This window comes from Micropterus dolomieu, linkage group LG08 (genome assembly GCF_021292245.1).
Source record: "Micropterus dolomieu isolate WLL.071019.BEF.003 ecotype Adirondacks linkage group LG08, ASM2129224v1, whole genome shotgun sequence".
Lineage (NCBI taxonomy): Eukaryota > Metazoa > Chordata > Actinopteri > Centrarchiformes > Centrarchidae > Micropterus > Micropterus dolomieu.
In genome coordinates this window covers 8,970,971-8,986,114 of record NC_060157.1, presented here as the reverse complement: position 1 = coordinate 8,986,114, position 15,144 = coordinate 8,970,971, and the positions used below count along the sequence as shown (strand labels likewise).

General features: G+C 41.3%; 1 protein-coding gene across 5 annotated transcripts in view; it reads right to left on the bottom strand.

Annotated features, from left to right (window-relative positions):
* Window positions 1–36: 36 nt before the first annotated feature.
* The window catches only part of kdm5c (lysine (K)-specific demethylase 5C), a 19,797-nt gene continuing 4,689 nt past the window's right edge, over window positions 37–15,144 (bottom strand). For 2 of the 5 annotated variants that reach the window (XM_046055924.1, XM_046055927.1), the window contains 23 exons: window positions 12,679–12,735; window positions 9,760–9,883; window positions 9,312–9,592; window positions 8,834–8,992; window positions 8,627–8,746; window positions 8,372–8,530; window positions 7,461–7,642; window positions 7,118–7,280; window positions 6,910–7,029; window positions 6,623–6,817; window positions 6,323–6,504; window positions 6,035–6,159; window positions 5,797–5,944; window positions 5,633–5,723; window positions 5,099–5,481; window positions 4,844–4,982; window positions 4,580–4,759; window positions 4,277–4,405; window positions 3,387–4,145; window positions 2,187–2,229; window positions 1,894–2,093; window positions 1,251–1,439; window positions 37–1,099 (listed from right to left, as the gene is read on the bottom strand). In XM_046055924.1, coding sequence (XP_045911880.1) covers window positions 1,091–1,099; window positions 1,251–1,439; window positions 1,894–2,093; window positions 2,187–2,229; window positions 3,387–4,145; window positions 4,277–4,405; window positions 4,580–4,759; window positions 4,844–4,982; window positions 5,099–5,481; window positions 5,633–5,723; window positions 5,797–5,944; window positions 6,035–6,159; window positions 6,323–6,504; window positions 6,623–6,817; window positions 6,910–7,029; window positions 7,118–7,280; window positions 7,461–7,642; window positions 8,372–8,530; window positions 8,627–8,746; window positions 8,834–8,992; window positions 9,312–9,592; window positions 9,760–9,883; window positions 12,679–12,735 — 4,137 coding nt within the window. In that variant the 3' untranslated portion in view covers window positions 37–1,090. Of the gene's footprint in view, window positions 1,100–1,250; window positions 1,440–1,893; window positions 2,094–2,186; window positions 2,230–3,386; window positions 4,146–4,276; window positions 4,406–4,579; window positions 4,760–4,843; window positions 4,983–5,098; window positions 5,482–5,632; window positions 5,724–5,796; window positions 5,945–6,034; window positions 6,160–6,322; window positions 6,505–6,622; window positions 6,818–6,909; window positions 7,030–7,117; window positions 7,281–7,460; window positions 7,643–8,371; window positions 8,531–8,626; window positions 8,747–8,833; window positions 8,993–9,311; window positions 9,593–9,759; window positions 9,884–12,678; window positions 12,736–14,465; window positions 14,620–15,144 lie in introns of those variants that run through there. The other 3 variants (XM_046055929.1, XM_046055928.1, XM_046055925.1) reach the window with 3 other exon arrangements.

Genomic DNA, 15,144 nt, shown 5'->3' with positions numbered 1-15,144 from the left:
ATAGGATTTCAAAACAAGAAATAATGAGTCAACATATCCTAAACAATTCTAAACCTTTATTTTTCTAACAAGAGTGAAAAGAAACAAAGGCAACATTAAAATGAAAAGTTTATACACAAACTCACAACAACTGTGTGTCTGAAATATCAATAATAATATAATTTGAACCCAGGAAACAAAATAATTGTGACAAAGTGAGTTACAGTGAAGTTACCTTAATTTTCAAGAGAATGAGGGAGGGGAAAAAGAGGTCAGATTGAAAATAATAAAACATGGGAGTCAAAAGGATGGGCGCTTTAAAAAAAAAAAAAACTAAAAAACAAAACAAAAAAAAGGTATGAAGGGGAGGGAATGGGGGGAAAAAGACAAATCCAAGAGGTACAGATATCCATTTTGGGAAAGTAGCACCAAAAACATGAATGCCTGTTTTTAACACTTCCCAAAATGTACTCCCAATTATTCAATATGCATGTCCCCTCAAAACAGCATCAAACACAAGATTCAATACAACTAAAAAAATACAAGTGTAACCACGGTGCTGTTGTCTTAAATCAGCTGTCAAAACTTTCTGCTGTACCTCAGCTTCAGGATTCATGCCCAAACAGAACAGTCTAAATAAACCCATAGCTTATCCAACTTCAATGAGGGGGCTTAGACACGTTTCGGATGAACTAGCATTTAATACGGTTTGGATAACGTAGCATACTGACTGACCTCGGAGACAGCTCAAGACCAAAGACACTCCTATTCCGGTACGACCAACATCGGTCCAACACAGTCTTAATATGTTCACAGAAAAAATGGATCCAGGGTAGGTGGACAATAAAGTTTAAGTAAGACAACGAGTCTGAAAAAATAAACATCATGGGGGAGATATGGCTGAGTTTCGGGTGGGATAGTGGAGTGTAGCGGAGTCATCGCTCTGTTAGTGTCTGAATGCATGAATAAGGGATGAGAAGGGACGTAGGATATGAGGGGGGGGGATGTCCTGCATCTTTCTATAACTTGACACTGTCTTCTGGCACAGAACACTCCGTCCCTTCAATTCATCCAACTGATCCATTTAAACGGATCTCCAGCGTTGAGTGTATCACAAAGTCTGCCAAAAGAAAAAAGTAAAAATGTTAATCTCCAGCAAAGCTAAAGTCAGTTAAAACTTTATTTGAAAATATTTGCATTAAAACTACAATTTCCAGAAAAAAATCCCACCACGTCATAAACTTGCTTAAATCAAAAGCAAGACAAATTACCTCTGGATGGGTCTGGACAGATAGGTGATGGGAGGGGCTGTGGCTGAGGGGACAGGTTTTCTTTGACTCTGACGCATCCAGTGACCTTTCTCCAGCCCCGTCCCCACTGCCACCTCTGTGGCCCTTTCTCTTCCTCCGTGAGTCCTTGGCTCGTCCGCGGCTGGTTCGCCTCTGCTCTTCAAGCTCAATCTGACAGAGAGAGAGGACAAGAATATGAGAGATGAGTATGAGAAAAAAAAACCTACAAAAAGGTTCAATCAGCCTGACTTTTATTCTTGATACAACAGAAAAGCATTTGAAGCAGCCCTGAAATGATATGAACACATACAAAAGTACAAATTCTTGACTATGGGAAGATTATGTAGTACGATCCAAATTAATACACGTAGTGTTCATCATATTAGTCATAATGGAACTAGGAGACAGTGGCAGTCGTCTATAGCATCAATGTGGTGCTAGAAGTGTCCTGTGGACTTTTTGATCACTAGTAGCATGACAGAGCTATATTTTTTAGGTGGTTTGTTTGATTATTTAGGTATATTTATGTAGGCATTTAGTTTCCATCAATGTAGGTTTAGTTTTAAGATGTGTAACATTAAAATAATAATCAATTTTTTAAAAAGGCAGACTTTATTTTCCTGACCTGAATGAGTGTGTGCAATGTTTCTCTGGATGGAGCAGAGGCAGCCTGCAGGACTCTGTGGATGAGGAGCGTCTGGTCCAAGGACACCTCCAGCAGATCTCCTTCCAGCTGCAGTTCCTCCAGTTGGACTCTGGTGGCTGGTGAAAGCTCCACTACCTGGCCTTTTAGCAAAGGCAGCAGGGGCAGCAGAAACCCCACACCTGAAAAGTGAGCAGAAAGAATATATCAGGACTGCAGTGCTCTCTGTTGCACAAGTCAACCGTTGATACTTTGAAATCACGACACAATCTTACCTGTAACATTTGACTTCTTACTGATGCCATTTTCACAGCCAGCCTGTGGGCAATCAAACATTGAATAAAGGAGGAATGTTGGATACAGCATGATAAGAAAGTCTGAAGTAGCAAATCGATTATCAATTATTTAACTGACAGATGATGCATCAGAAAAATATTTGAGTAGTTACACAGTTTAAAGTAGAACCCTGCACAGACCAAAAACACCAGCCCTAGTCTTGCCCCAGCCCGGCAATGTCTGCAATTTTTCAGCCCAAGCCCGACAAGAAGCTGACACTGGCACCAATATCACTTTAGGTTCTCTCTGATGTGCACAAACACACATGCACGCTCCAACTTCTCCCTTATGCACTGCATTGTCAACTGTCACATATATGCTAATGCACGCTAGGGCTGAAACAATTCAGAAACTCGATTACGACTTGTTTAATACATATAAATATTAACTATATACAGCGCACCGTTTCACACAGGACGTTATTACTCTCCCACAATAAGCTTAGTCTGTGGACAAGTAAAGACAACGTGATTTGATGGCGCGGCTAGCAAGAAGGAGGAAGAGAGAAAATAGTGAGACAAAAAAGAGACAGGCCAGAGAAAAAGACAAAGTCTCCAAAGTATGGGATCATTTCAAGCTAACAGAAAACAGCAGCTCTGTACAGTGTGTCTGCGGTAAAACAGAACTATTCTACCACAAAAGCGCAACGGCAATGCTTTAGCATCAGAGCAGAAAGAACCCGGGGTTTATGCATCGAGTGTACGGAGCAGACCCAAAACGGTAATGTTAGCATTTAAGTTCAAATCATGATTGCTAGTTGAGAAGAAGGCTAGCAAATTCTTAGTTGTAATGTATAAACGTGCGATTGTTGTTAGTGGGTTTGTTGTTATTGTTCTCCGGCTGGTTAGTCTGTGACTTTGGGTTGTAACGATAGCTGCAGACCTAATGCATGTGTACATGGGTATTGCGTTGGCTAAGTACATCAAAATAAAACATTTCATACAGTAGCCTATGTATGCCTTACAGGTAATATGGGCACAACGAAAGGAGAAGTTAGATGAGCTAGAGTCTGACCAGAACTGGGTTCAAATCGACTAGGCCCCGATGGGACCTGACGGGCTTGCAGAACTCTAGTTTAGAGCCAGTAGTCTATATTTTGTTTAATATTACAATAAAGACTATCAGAATAAGATGCTAACCTCGGTGGTGTTGCTTTCCATGGTGGTCTTTTTAGGCGAATTCTCCTCTGTCAGATCAATGACTCCCTCGTCTCCTTCCCCTCCCTCGGAGTCTGATAAAACTATCACTGAGCTCCCTTCTGTCCCTTTTTTCATGTCTTCCTCTTTCTCTGTTTCACAATGGAGAGTCTCTTTGAGTTCTTGCAGTCTCTCAAGTGCCTGCTGCAGCTCTGGTGTCTCCAGTGCCTCCTTGGCTCGGCCCTGCCAGGTGATAGCCCTTTCTGTGAGACACTGCAGTGCTTCTCCCTCAGGCAGTCGCACTGGCAGCCTCTGCAGGGCAACAAGTAACGCCAGGATAGTCTCCAGGCGTGGACGCCGTGACCGCTGGCATCGCGGACACAAGAAGCGCGAGTCCCAGTCCCACCAGCAGAGGGGATTCACTGTTGGTCCAGAGGAGGAGAGCACGGAGGGGAAGGGAACACAGCCACCATGGAACCAGTCCTTACACAGATGGCAGCGAAGTTGAGGGGCTCGAGGCGGACCGGCACACACACACACTGATTGAGGAGGGGTGGTACAGGCGTGGTTACTGTTCCCGTTCTCTTTTACAGAGTTCTCTGAGTAGCTGGATGCGTCTGTCTCCATGGAGTCGTCCCACCTCCCGTTCTCCTTGTCCTCCTTGCAACTTATTGTGTGAAATCCAGATTTACACATGTTCAATTTCTGTAACCTCAGTAGTGCCTCCTTCTCCTGGTGCTCCCCTTCTTTGAATGCCATTACCTAGAGACAAGGCACACAAATCAACTTCAAATACAGAACTAGAATTTATGCATAATACACACACATCCAAAAAAATAGATCTAAATCTTCGAGTGATTAAAAATAGATAATGCAATGCTCAATAAACTCACAATAGCTGCAGGGTCCCTCAGGTCCTGAGCAGAGAGGCCCAGAGTGTTGTTATCAGAGTCATCTAAAGGCTCATCCAACATCTGCATCTCATCTCGCCTCTCTCTCCTTTTTGCACACGGACATAATACCTGCAAAGAAACACTCGAGCATAATGCATGCTCTCAAGAGCTTGGCCTCTAAAGTGGAATGCTGTACTGATTTATGTAAACACAATGTATCGTGTATCTTGTTGTTCAATGTTGACAAAAATTCAATCTAAGTTCAATTTGAATAAAACATCCAATTTCTCTTGAGTTGCCCACCTCTAGCAGACTGTGTGGACTGCTCTTCTTCAGGAAAGTCTTGCTGGCCTTGTCCCTCCAGGAGTGAGCGCTGGCTACCTGAAGTTCCAGCTGTCTTAGCTCCTCCATGAAGACTGGCAAGTCCCGTCCAATAGCCACCAGGCCCTCTAGGTCATCCAGGCATGGGTAATGCTCCCCATTCTACAACAAACACAATAATGAATAATATTACGTATATTAATATGAGGGTTAACTACAACTCACACCATTGGGTCGTTTTTTTACCTGGATTTCCTCTAGGTCTGTTACCCAGGCCCGTGCTCGCGCAAGACAGCCCTGTAGAGCCAGAATGTTAGGTAGCTTGACTGGAATAAGCTGTGCCTCATTTACTATTGCCTCCAGGGTAGAGAGAGGGTGTTTTTGCCTAGAAGAACAAAACCATGACAAAGAATTTGTCATTTTGACATCTCTGCATGATGACAACCCCTGCGGAAGGTGAAGTATAGAAAAAAAGTTTATGGTTCGACTTGCTTGTCTTACCTTTGTTCAAGGCAGATCTGCGCCTTCTCTTCCCAACGTTCTGCAATTGTGAGCAGCTCCTGGAGCTCTGCCATGGCCGTCTCCACAGACACACTCTGGGGTACGTTGCAGCCTGCTTCCATCAGGTTCCTCAGCACATCCAATGTCACCTCCTGCCTCTCACCTCCTTCTGTGCCCAGAGTGCGCCTCACCTCTGCCAACCAATGGCCCTGCTCCTTTAGGCCCTGGAGTAAATTACATTCCGGCACCACAACAGGCAGCTTGGCCCCCTGCTCCAACAAAGTCTGTAACTGCTCAGGAGATGGAGAATCCCTCCTCCAGTCCTTGTCATTGACCAGTACTTGAGCCCGGCCCTGGAAATCTTCCACTGTCTGCAGGACCACCTTTAAATTCAGACAGAAATGAAAGAACAAGTGTTCTAAATAAGAGTACAATTTTTAAGCTGAGAAAATTATAAAATATTTATACAATAAATTGTATACATTTTCGAGGGTTAAAATACAAACTAGTTTGCTCAGTGACATATCTTCTCACCTGCACCTCCTTTAACGGGTTCATCACACAAGGCAGGTTCTGCATCGTCTCTACCAAGGATGTCAGCTCGGCCAAAGTCATCTTACTTTCACTAAAAGACAGCAACATGTAACTTGATGTAATTGAACAGTAAGTGTAAATGTTACATTTGTGTTCCATCATACCTGGTCTTTGAGTTAGTGAGGAGCTCAGTGCTGGTCTGTTGGCAGCGTTCTATGTCTTTAAGGACAGTGTTGAGTTTCCGCAGAAGTTCGTTGTCGGGAAACTTTTTTTCCACAGCTTCCGTCTTCAGCATTTCCAGATCATTAATTCCTGCAATTCCATAACCATTTGATCTTACCAGTTTCTTTTAAGATCACAATTTTCTGTTGAAACTATAATTCATTTATGCAAATTTCCCACCTATCTTGTTTCCTTCTTCCTGCTCAAGTGCCTCTTTTACTCTGTTGGCCCACGAATCAAAGGACTCGGACCGAACTTTTAACCGGTGTAACATGGCTAACAACTCATCCAGGGTGTATCTGTACCTGCAAAGTGAACAGAAAACAATTAACACAGAGAGAAAATCAAATTAGAAAGAAAATAACATGTTTTTAAAAGACACCGTTCACTCAGTGTATTATGGCTCACTGAAAAACACACACACACACACACACGAGACACACACACACACACACACGAGATAAATACCTGAGGTAGAGTTTATCAGTGGGGCAGTTGCACAGATCCTGAGTGTGGTAGAGACACACCAGACTCTCGGGACAGTTTGAACAGGCCAGAGCAGAAAGGAAGCATGTGGTCTTACATTTATCACACTGTCTCTCATCATCAGGCAGCAGCTCAAATGCCTCACGCTCTGCTTCAGTAATGCCCTGCAGGTACAACACAGATTTTATTAGACAATCAAGAGAGAACTATTATTCACTTCTTATAAAATCAATAAATTCATAAAGGAATGAATAATGTGTAACGTCTATTTCTGTGTCTCACCCTTTCCATCAGACTTTTCCGCAGCTTCCTCTCCTCCTGAACAATAATAAACATTTCCCGGTGTGTGGCTGCAGCCAGGTTGAGGTCTAGTTTCTCTGGGCAGGTAGCCATTTTACAGGTGAGCTCCTCATGGGAGAATACACAATACCTCCTTAGACGCCTGTAGTGATCTATACAGGAACGGCCAGCAGGCAGCTGAGGAGGAGAGAGAAAAGTGATGTTGATTATGTGGTATTGTGAACAATGTGAAATCACAACTTGAGGGAAACTGTGTAGAACAGACGTACCCAGTCGGCAGTGCAGAAATTTACAGCTTCAGCAAAGTTATATCCCTGATTGAAGCCACTGTGGTAGGCTCGGGGGAAGGTTATGACGAACTCACCAGCACACTGGTTGGTACGTACCACCTGCAAATCAGAAACAGGGGTCAAAGAAAGAAAGCTTTTTAACAAGCCATATTTCTGCTGTGTGCATGCGTGCTTATGGTAGACTAACCGGTACACCATGAGACATGAGGATATTGGGGTTCATGATGGTCACCAGCTGGTGCAGGAGATCAGGTTGAAATTCAAACAGCTCTGGCGTCAGCTTCTTCATCACTTCCTCAAGTCTCTCAGCTGCCACAGAAGGAACCCCATACCAAGTCTTGGGTTCACCCCTGGGGATGAGAGATATGTGGGAAGTGTAGAACAAAGAAGGAAAGCTATAGTATTTCACTCAAAGTACCCTTTCCCATGACATTATCGTATTGTCTATGTTAAAAGCTGCAACTGTTTAAGCCTATGACTGCAATAAAATGCCAAACCCTCAACAACAATACACAAAAAGAATTCTGTACCAGTGCAAGTAGTTTATGGAGTAGCTCCAGTGATCCTCAATGTGCCAGCAGAAAGCTGAGAACACCATGCCTACATAAAGCCAGGGCACCTTCATCCCAGAGATGTCTCCATTAATATGGCACAGGAGTGACTGCTCCAGCACAGGCATCACATTCAAGTTCCACCCACAGCGGGCATATTCCTGACAACATACAAGGAAAAGAGTGTGCACTGAAAATAAGCACTGCACTATGATTATGAAAAGGTTTGGAAATGACTGATAACAGGTACCATCTGAAGTGAGTAGCTTTTTCATACATTACTACTTTTTTGAGAACATTATAAAATCCTTAATTTAAAAAATTTTTTGTTAAAATATTTGACTCAACTAGCCTCTGGATCAGAGTAACCCCTGGTTATGCTGTTATGACCCACATTCATTTTAAACTCCTTTTCTGGGCTTGGATTTTGTTTAGAGTTTATCGATTTCCAATTTTTGCAATTCTACATATCGATCCAGATTGATTCCTGATTTAAATTCTTGACATTATTTAAGCGAGAAAAGGAAATTCTTATTTGGGCTACCAATCATTTGTCATCCAAGTACCTACTAATCCACACAAAAAAAAGACAACACTACAGGTAGCAAATGCACTATTTTCTCATCATCTTATAGTGGTGTACCCAAAACTGAGCTGTAAGTTTCTGTTAATCCAAACATGTTATTTTCAAGAGCATCACTAAATTGAGTGTGGTCATGTCGATGCTTACAGTCATTATGACACAATGGCCTTCTGCAGTCATTATACTGCATTCGGGTAGAGTTCAACTTTTTACCTGGGTGGTTTTCAACATGTAATCTCAAGCAGGATGCCTCACACACACACACACACACACACACACACGGTTGCGAATACAACAATGTGTGTACCTCCTCTTCCTTTGTGAGCTTCCTTTTGCCATTGTTCATTGGAAAGCCACTGCCAAACTCTTTGGAGTGTATGTCCGCTCCATACTCAACGGTCACGTCTTCCTCGATACTGCTGACTAACCTCCAGAACTCTCTCTCCACAAGCTCAGTGGGAACCATCTACACAGACAACACACAGACTAGAGATTAGTCTTTCACATTATCAACAGTCAGGGCAGAATCAAATTAGGTGATATCTTGCGTGGGTGTGCTTACATGGACAGGCATATTGAAGTAATCTGCTTTAAAGGAATCCGCCATTTCACCAAAACTCTGCAGATTATACTCTCGTGTAGCCTGTTCAAAGCCAAATGCTTCTGCAGGTTTCTTGCACTCCTAAAAAAAGGATTAGTCTTGTGGGTTAGAAGAAACCTAACACCACCTACCTGACACAAACAAGTGCTATAAAAATGTTTCACTTACCTCTGCCACACATTTAGGGCATCGCCAGTTGCCTTTGGGAGCATCAGAGAGAGGCGGTAGTAGACAGTAGGTGTGGTAGTTATCATCGCAGCCATCACACAGCAAAAGTTTCTCGTCATCATCTCCCCGACCACACATCCGACACACAAAAGAATCCACCTTTGAAAAAGTAAGAAAGAGTAAGCATAAAACACTGACTTTAGGGCTTGGTGCCAGATGACCATAGTGCCACAGCACTAAGATTCTAAAATTCAACAAAAGATCAGACTGAGGGGAAAAAAGGATTCTGTCAAAGACAAAATCACTGCATTCACATCAGAGTCGCAATTAATAAAGAGTACAGTGCATTACATTTACAGCCCTGTAGAACCATTTGACTTCTCATTATAGTTTAGATATTCAATTATTAATTAATTCAATTATATGACTTTGATCTAAACTTCAACTGCCACCTGGAAGTATCCTTTGGTCTACTTACACACTGCGGATTGCTGATGTTGCGTCTAAGCCTCATGGTCATTTTGGTACAAGGTCCATCTGTATCATCTTCATTCTGATCCTTCTCTTTCCCATCCTCTTCCTCTGGTTCTTCCTTCTTCACTTCTGTCTTAACTGTGATGCTAGAGGGAGGCGGCTGGGGGCTAGATGTACTCTCGTCGCTCCGCTTCTCTTGAGGCTCCAGTGCCTCTGCTTTAACTGAGGTATCAACAGAAGCAGGAGACACGCTCTCCTTGACTGTAACTGTTTGAGGCAGCTCATCTAAAAGAAGAGCAAAGGTGGTCAGTTATTACAGACTTTTTACAGTGCAGGGCTCCATGTTGGCAGGATGGTTGTATCTAAACCAAAAACAAGTTCTCCAATGCCCACATGTTTTACTGTATGTGTCTGAGAAAGTGGATAAATAACATTGTGGTCATGGTGCTTACCTTTCTTCCTGATGCCTTTGTCCCTTGCCACCAGTCCAAGTCCCATCATCTTAGGTCCTGCGCCATATATCTGTAGCTTCTTCAGTTCTGGGTTCTTCTCTATATCTTCCTCTGTGGGTTCAGGCTGTGGATGAAAGTACATTTTTGTCATGAAGGCATTAAAAGTATGCAACTATTCTCCAAAGCACACAGAGCAAAGCAAGGGTCCAGGTCAAATGCATGAGAGCATAGCAATGCATCACAAGAAGGGATTGTGCTCGGTTAGAAAGTAAGGAAAAGTTAGCCTACATCACAGTGAAGCTTAACAGTTAAGACCCAACACCAGAACACACAATCACCAGCAGTTGCAACCATACAGTTAGGGTATCATTTAGATTTTGTTAATTATGATTCTGTGTTTTAAACAAATCCCTGGTTGATATTTGTAGTGAGGTAAATAAAGAAAACAAGTCAAAAGCAAAAAAGCTATTTTAAGTTCATTTAGACTGTAATTTGTCATAAATGATAAAGGTATTTTGGTTTTCAGTTAAAAATGTAAAACAACAAATACTACACACATTTTGATGGGGCTGAGCAATTAATTGAAATATTATTGAAATTGCAATATGGCCAAGTGAAAATATCCAAATCGCAACAAACAATGGTCAATTTAAATGACCATTGTGGTGCTACAGAGACAGCCCAGCTTACAAATCATAATCTCCAGACATAAGGGATTGTAAGGGATGCTTGTTTTGTACAGACCCCAGCAAAAATCACATCATCATTTTCATTGGAAATTCAAAAATGACCATTTCCTATAAAATCGTGACTTATCATTCATGTTAACATTAACCAATTCTGGGGAATGATGTCCACTTAGAAGGGCTGCAGGAGTAGCTTTAGTCTGGACATATTCTATTACCTCTGTCTCGCCCACCAGTCTCAATTAAAACTGTCTTTGTCCTCAACTGCGACCAGTAAGATTTTCTTTTGTGTGCCTTTTTTTCAAACTGGAGAGGCTGATCTGAAGTTATACCATAGTTGACGGTCACTATGAACAACAGTATCAAGAATATTGACTGAGCACTGATTTGTTTGTTTATGTAAACTCTGTCTTGACTTGGGCATACCCCCTTATTTGAACTCAAACTGCTCTGCCTTGGATTCGTCCCGGCACAACTTAAGTGGGTCTAGACTTCAGCTCTGATGCTGCTGCATCCTTGCTTACAGTTCATCACGTTTCCTCTTCTCACTTTTCATTACTGGTGGCATCTTCTTAGTTGTTCTCATCCCAAGAGGGCCTCATTTATAGTAATCTGCAGTGAATCTTTAGGATGTATGGAGACCTACTGGTTAAAATCTGTTTAAAGACACCTCTTCCTTTTATTAAAATCTTCTTTGTTTCGTTTTGCAATAACTGGTAAAACACAAAATGAATGAGACAAGGTGGAAGTGAATGCACTGTCATTGAGGCTTCCTCCCCTGCATAATTTTGCACATTACATGTCACAGTCTCATTATTATGGTTTAAAGTTTGGCCACACTTTTGGGTAGCTAGTTCCAGTCTGCCATATGATTGCAAACAGTACACGGAAGTCATGTGTAATCAGCAATGTAGATGGAAAAATGGAAGGTCTTAACGTCACTTTCAGTAATCAGTCAGTCGATCTAAAAAGCACGTATAAGCAGGACTTTCAGGTTCAGGTTCCAACTCCCTTTTTCCCCTCAAACATCCATTTAAAGCGCTTTCAGAGGCCTACAAACTTGACCATATGAACACTTTTTTTTACTCAGGTGTGCACCAAGAAATTGTTGGTCCGTGTGCAGTCAGAAAGCAACCTGTATTCCCACATCAAGAAAATTCATGTATGCACGACATGATTATTATTATTATGAACATTATTCGTGCCATTCATAGCACAAAAACTGGACAGATGCAATGCCATAAAAGAAATGCTATTCAAGACAAGGCAAGGAGGGTAATGGAAGAAGCATGTTCGTTTTTGCCTTTGCCATCTGTATGCTGATGCACTTCCTTCCGTTGTTCAGCTGTAATTCTGGCTGCCCATATATTGTTCTATATTTTCTGCATAAATAAAAACAGGCGCTTTTTCCTGGCACTCGAGATCTGTTGACCAAAGATGTATGGGAGTCAGATAGGGACTGGAAGCAGCAGACGAAGCGGGGCTTGATGGTGGGGGACAATCAAACCATGGTTTGGCCTCAAACAAGCAAACCTAGAGAGACTTAGAGGCCAACAACAATTACATGTTCAAAAAGTTTTTTTTTTTTTTTTTTAATGCTTCAGTGCCTTAGACGCCAATGTTTCACTGCCAATCATCAGACAATGGTGCTCTGTAAGTGAAACCTGATTAAATGAAACTTACTAGGTTCTTCTGTGTGAGTGCACTCAAAAGAGAACGCATGCAGCCACACGGTTAGCTGCTGTAGTGAGTAGATGGCAAGGCGAAAGAGCAAAGGCACACAGACAGCCCAGCAACAAAGCATTTCAAGCCAAGTACAACCACAGAGAAAGAGCATGGGTGAAAGAGTTATCGAGAGCACATCAGCCCAACAACTACACCAGAAAAGTGAGTTTGGCAATTGGGGATAAAATGCAAACTTAAAGGAAATCCTCCTCTGCGTTCATTGTCTAGTCTAGAATGTAACTGTGATTTAATTACTTGCACCAACTTTTGTTTAAATATTATTATTTATATTTTTATGGCAAAATGTCATGTAAACCTATCATGGGTTGCCACCCCTGCACTGAGAAACTTGAGGCACACAAATGAATGTTAATGAAAATGTTTTAGTGGTTAGTTAAGATAAAAATCAAAATATCTAGACAACTTCAGAAGGAGTGAGGTGGTCTAGGAAAAGAGGCGGGAAGAGAGCGGGGACAGAAGGTGAGCTCATATGCTCAAGAGGCAGTACCGCAGAGATGGGTTGAGAGCCAGTGGTGAGAGGATGGGGGACCAGATCCTCTGGACCCTGCAAAGGGGAGACAATAACAGCAACAATAAACTAAGACAAGAGGGGAAAGGAGATGAGAGAGGAAGAGAGAGAGAGAGAGTCTGGAAAGAACAGAGCCAATAGTTGCAGGAAAAATATCAGTGGGACACATTATGACACAAATGTGACACCTGAAGTATGACCTATAAAAAGGTCAAACAGGAACATGTGTAAATCTAGATAGTAAATTCTGTCTTTTGAATTCAAGATTAGTTTATTTTTTTTTGGAATATTGGTAAGTCTAGTAAAGCCTTGGATAGGGCTGCATCATTTAAGGTCTGTCTTACTTTTTGAGACAACCATATTTCTGTTATCTCAGCCCTGACCTTACAACCACTGACAGGTGATTCAGCTGTCACACCAACATGATTTATTGTCCATGGAGTGGCTTTGGCACCAAACAAAAATGGGGTTGGGAAGGTGTCTGGGTGTGGGAACAACTTTGTTATCATGCACAATACCAAAGTAGTCTAGTACACTAGTAGTCCATCTAGTGGCAAATAATAGAAAAGTATCTACTGGATACTATTACAAGTTATGCTAAATGGCTATAAAATACAATCCCATTTAGAATGCTTACAAATATGCATAACTGTTATAAATAAATAAATAAATAAATAAATAAATAAATAAGCAAGCAATACCAAAAGCTTTCTGGGTAGTAATCAGTTATTGCATCAATCATCTGATGACTTTTTGGGTCATCTTTTTTCAAAAATTTCAATTTTGTTCCTATCAATGCAATTTCTAACTAAATATGCAAAACAAAAAAAGATGCATTCCAGCACAAGTTGTATTGTGTATTGGTAACATTAATGTGAGCAAAAAAAAAGTTTTGTGACTTATGAAATATGAAGGGAAGTGGAAGAAACAAAAGCACGGAACAAAATAAGCCATGGAGCAGAGAGCAAAAACAGCAGAGTTAAGCAGAGCAGCATGGCGGGATGGAGAGTAAGCAAGCTGGGATGGCCCCGAGTGCATTGTTACATCTACATTGTAACCGATGCACAAGGGCATGACAGCATGGAACACGCTACAAGACTGTCATCCAACAAACACTTGAGTAGTTTGTTGGCGCTGTCGTTATTCATTTGGCTGATCAGCAGGCAGTAGATAGTAAACCCTTGGTACTAAAACTTTACAATGTAAACAAACATTATAAGAGAGTGCCAGCCTTGTACATTTGCTGATCAACAACAACATAACAAAACCACAACATAAAAAACACACTGTAGTATTTCACATTAATTACCGGAACTTCCATGTATGTAAAAACTAAACTGTCTGTAATTACTAAGACAACAAATACAGGTAATATCATCAGGGCAAGGATTTGAATGTGTGGTTTAAGTCCTGTGAGAAATCATCAAAGGTTAGGCCAGCCTAAATGCCTGGTAGTTAAATTAAATTAAATGGCAGGTTGAAATTCATACCTTTAATACCCTGCTAAAACAAATTCATCTTTGATGAAGCAGTTGCACCAAACGCATGCAAAGTGTGTAGTCTTTAAAAAGCAGCTACAGAAACAAAAATTATATTTTGCTCTGATTCATCATTTTCTGGGCTTGATTGTGAGGCAACAAATTGCATATGGAAATGTGATCCAAAAAATGATATTCAAGTGACCAACGTTCATTCAGCAAAGGTTTACTGGTCACAGAGGTATGCAAATGTATTAAATGACAAGTAGGATTGGTGCTCTCACTCACATCAGGCTGACAGCGGTTTGCTCTGCGTCCATAACTGCTTATTTTGGATGGCTGCACAGACTGTCGCAGGGGGATGGAGTGGGGCTTGTACTCCTTATCCACATCCTCACCATCATAGTGTTTTGGCTTGCAATGCTAGAAATGACAGAAAAAGAGAGTTTATATGGAAATATGTCCAAAATACAACAAATGGACTTCAAGTGGAAAACAATAGGTGCCAGTCCTCCCCACTGACATGTTGGCACTTGTACAATATTTATATTATGATAACTTTAGTAAAACAGATAATAAAACAAGGAGAGCATGTTGCTCTTAGGAAGAGGCTGGACGACATAGCCTGGCTCTGGCTAAATCTACATTTGTCCACTGCCGATGCACTATCCCCAATCTGGACGACTAACTAGTATTGATGACTGTAAGTATATTTTTATAAAATTAAATAAAATGTTTATATTAATACATTTATAGGTTTATTTGGATAGTCTGCCTATAAATAGTTTATACAGTATTTGAAACATTTCAACAGTTTATTAGTTGAGATTCAATAATTCAACTGTATTACAAATAAAACCGCTTTCTGATTACACCACTGCGGTGAGCGTTGGTTAGGGCTTATGTTAGTGTATTCATTACAATTTCATTTAATAGTATGCTATATAGCTTACCACTTGTATAACAT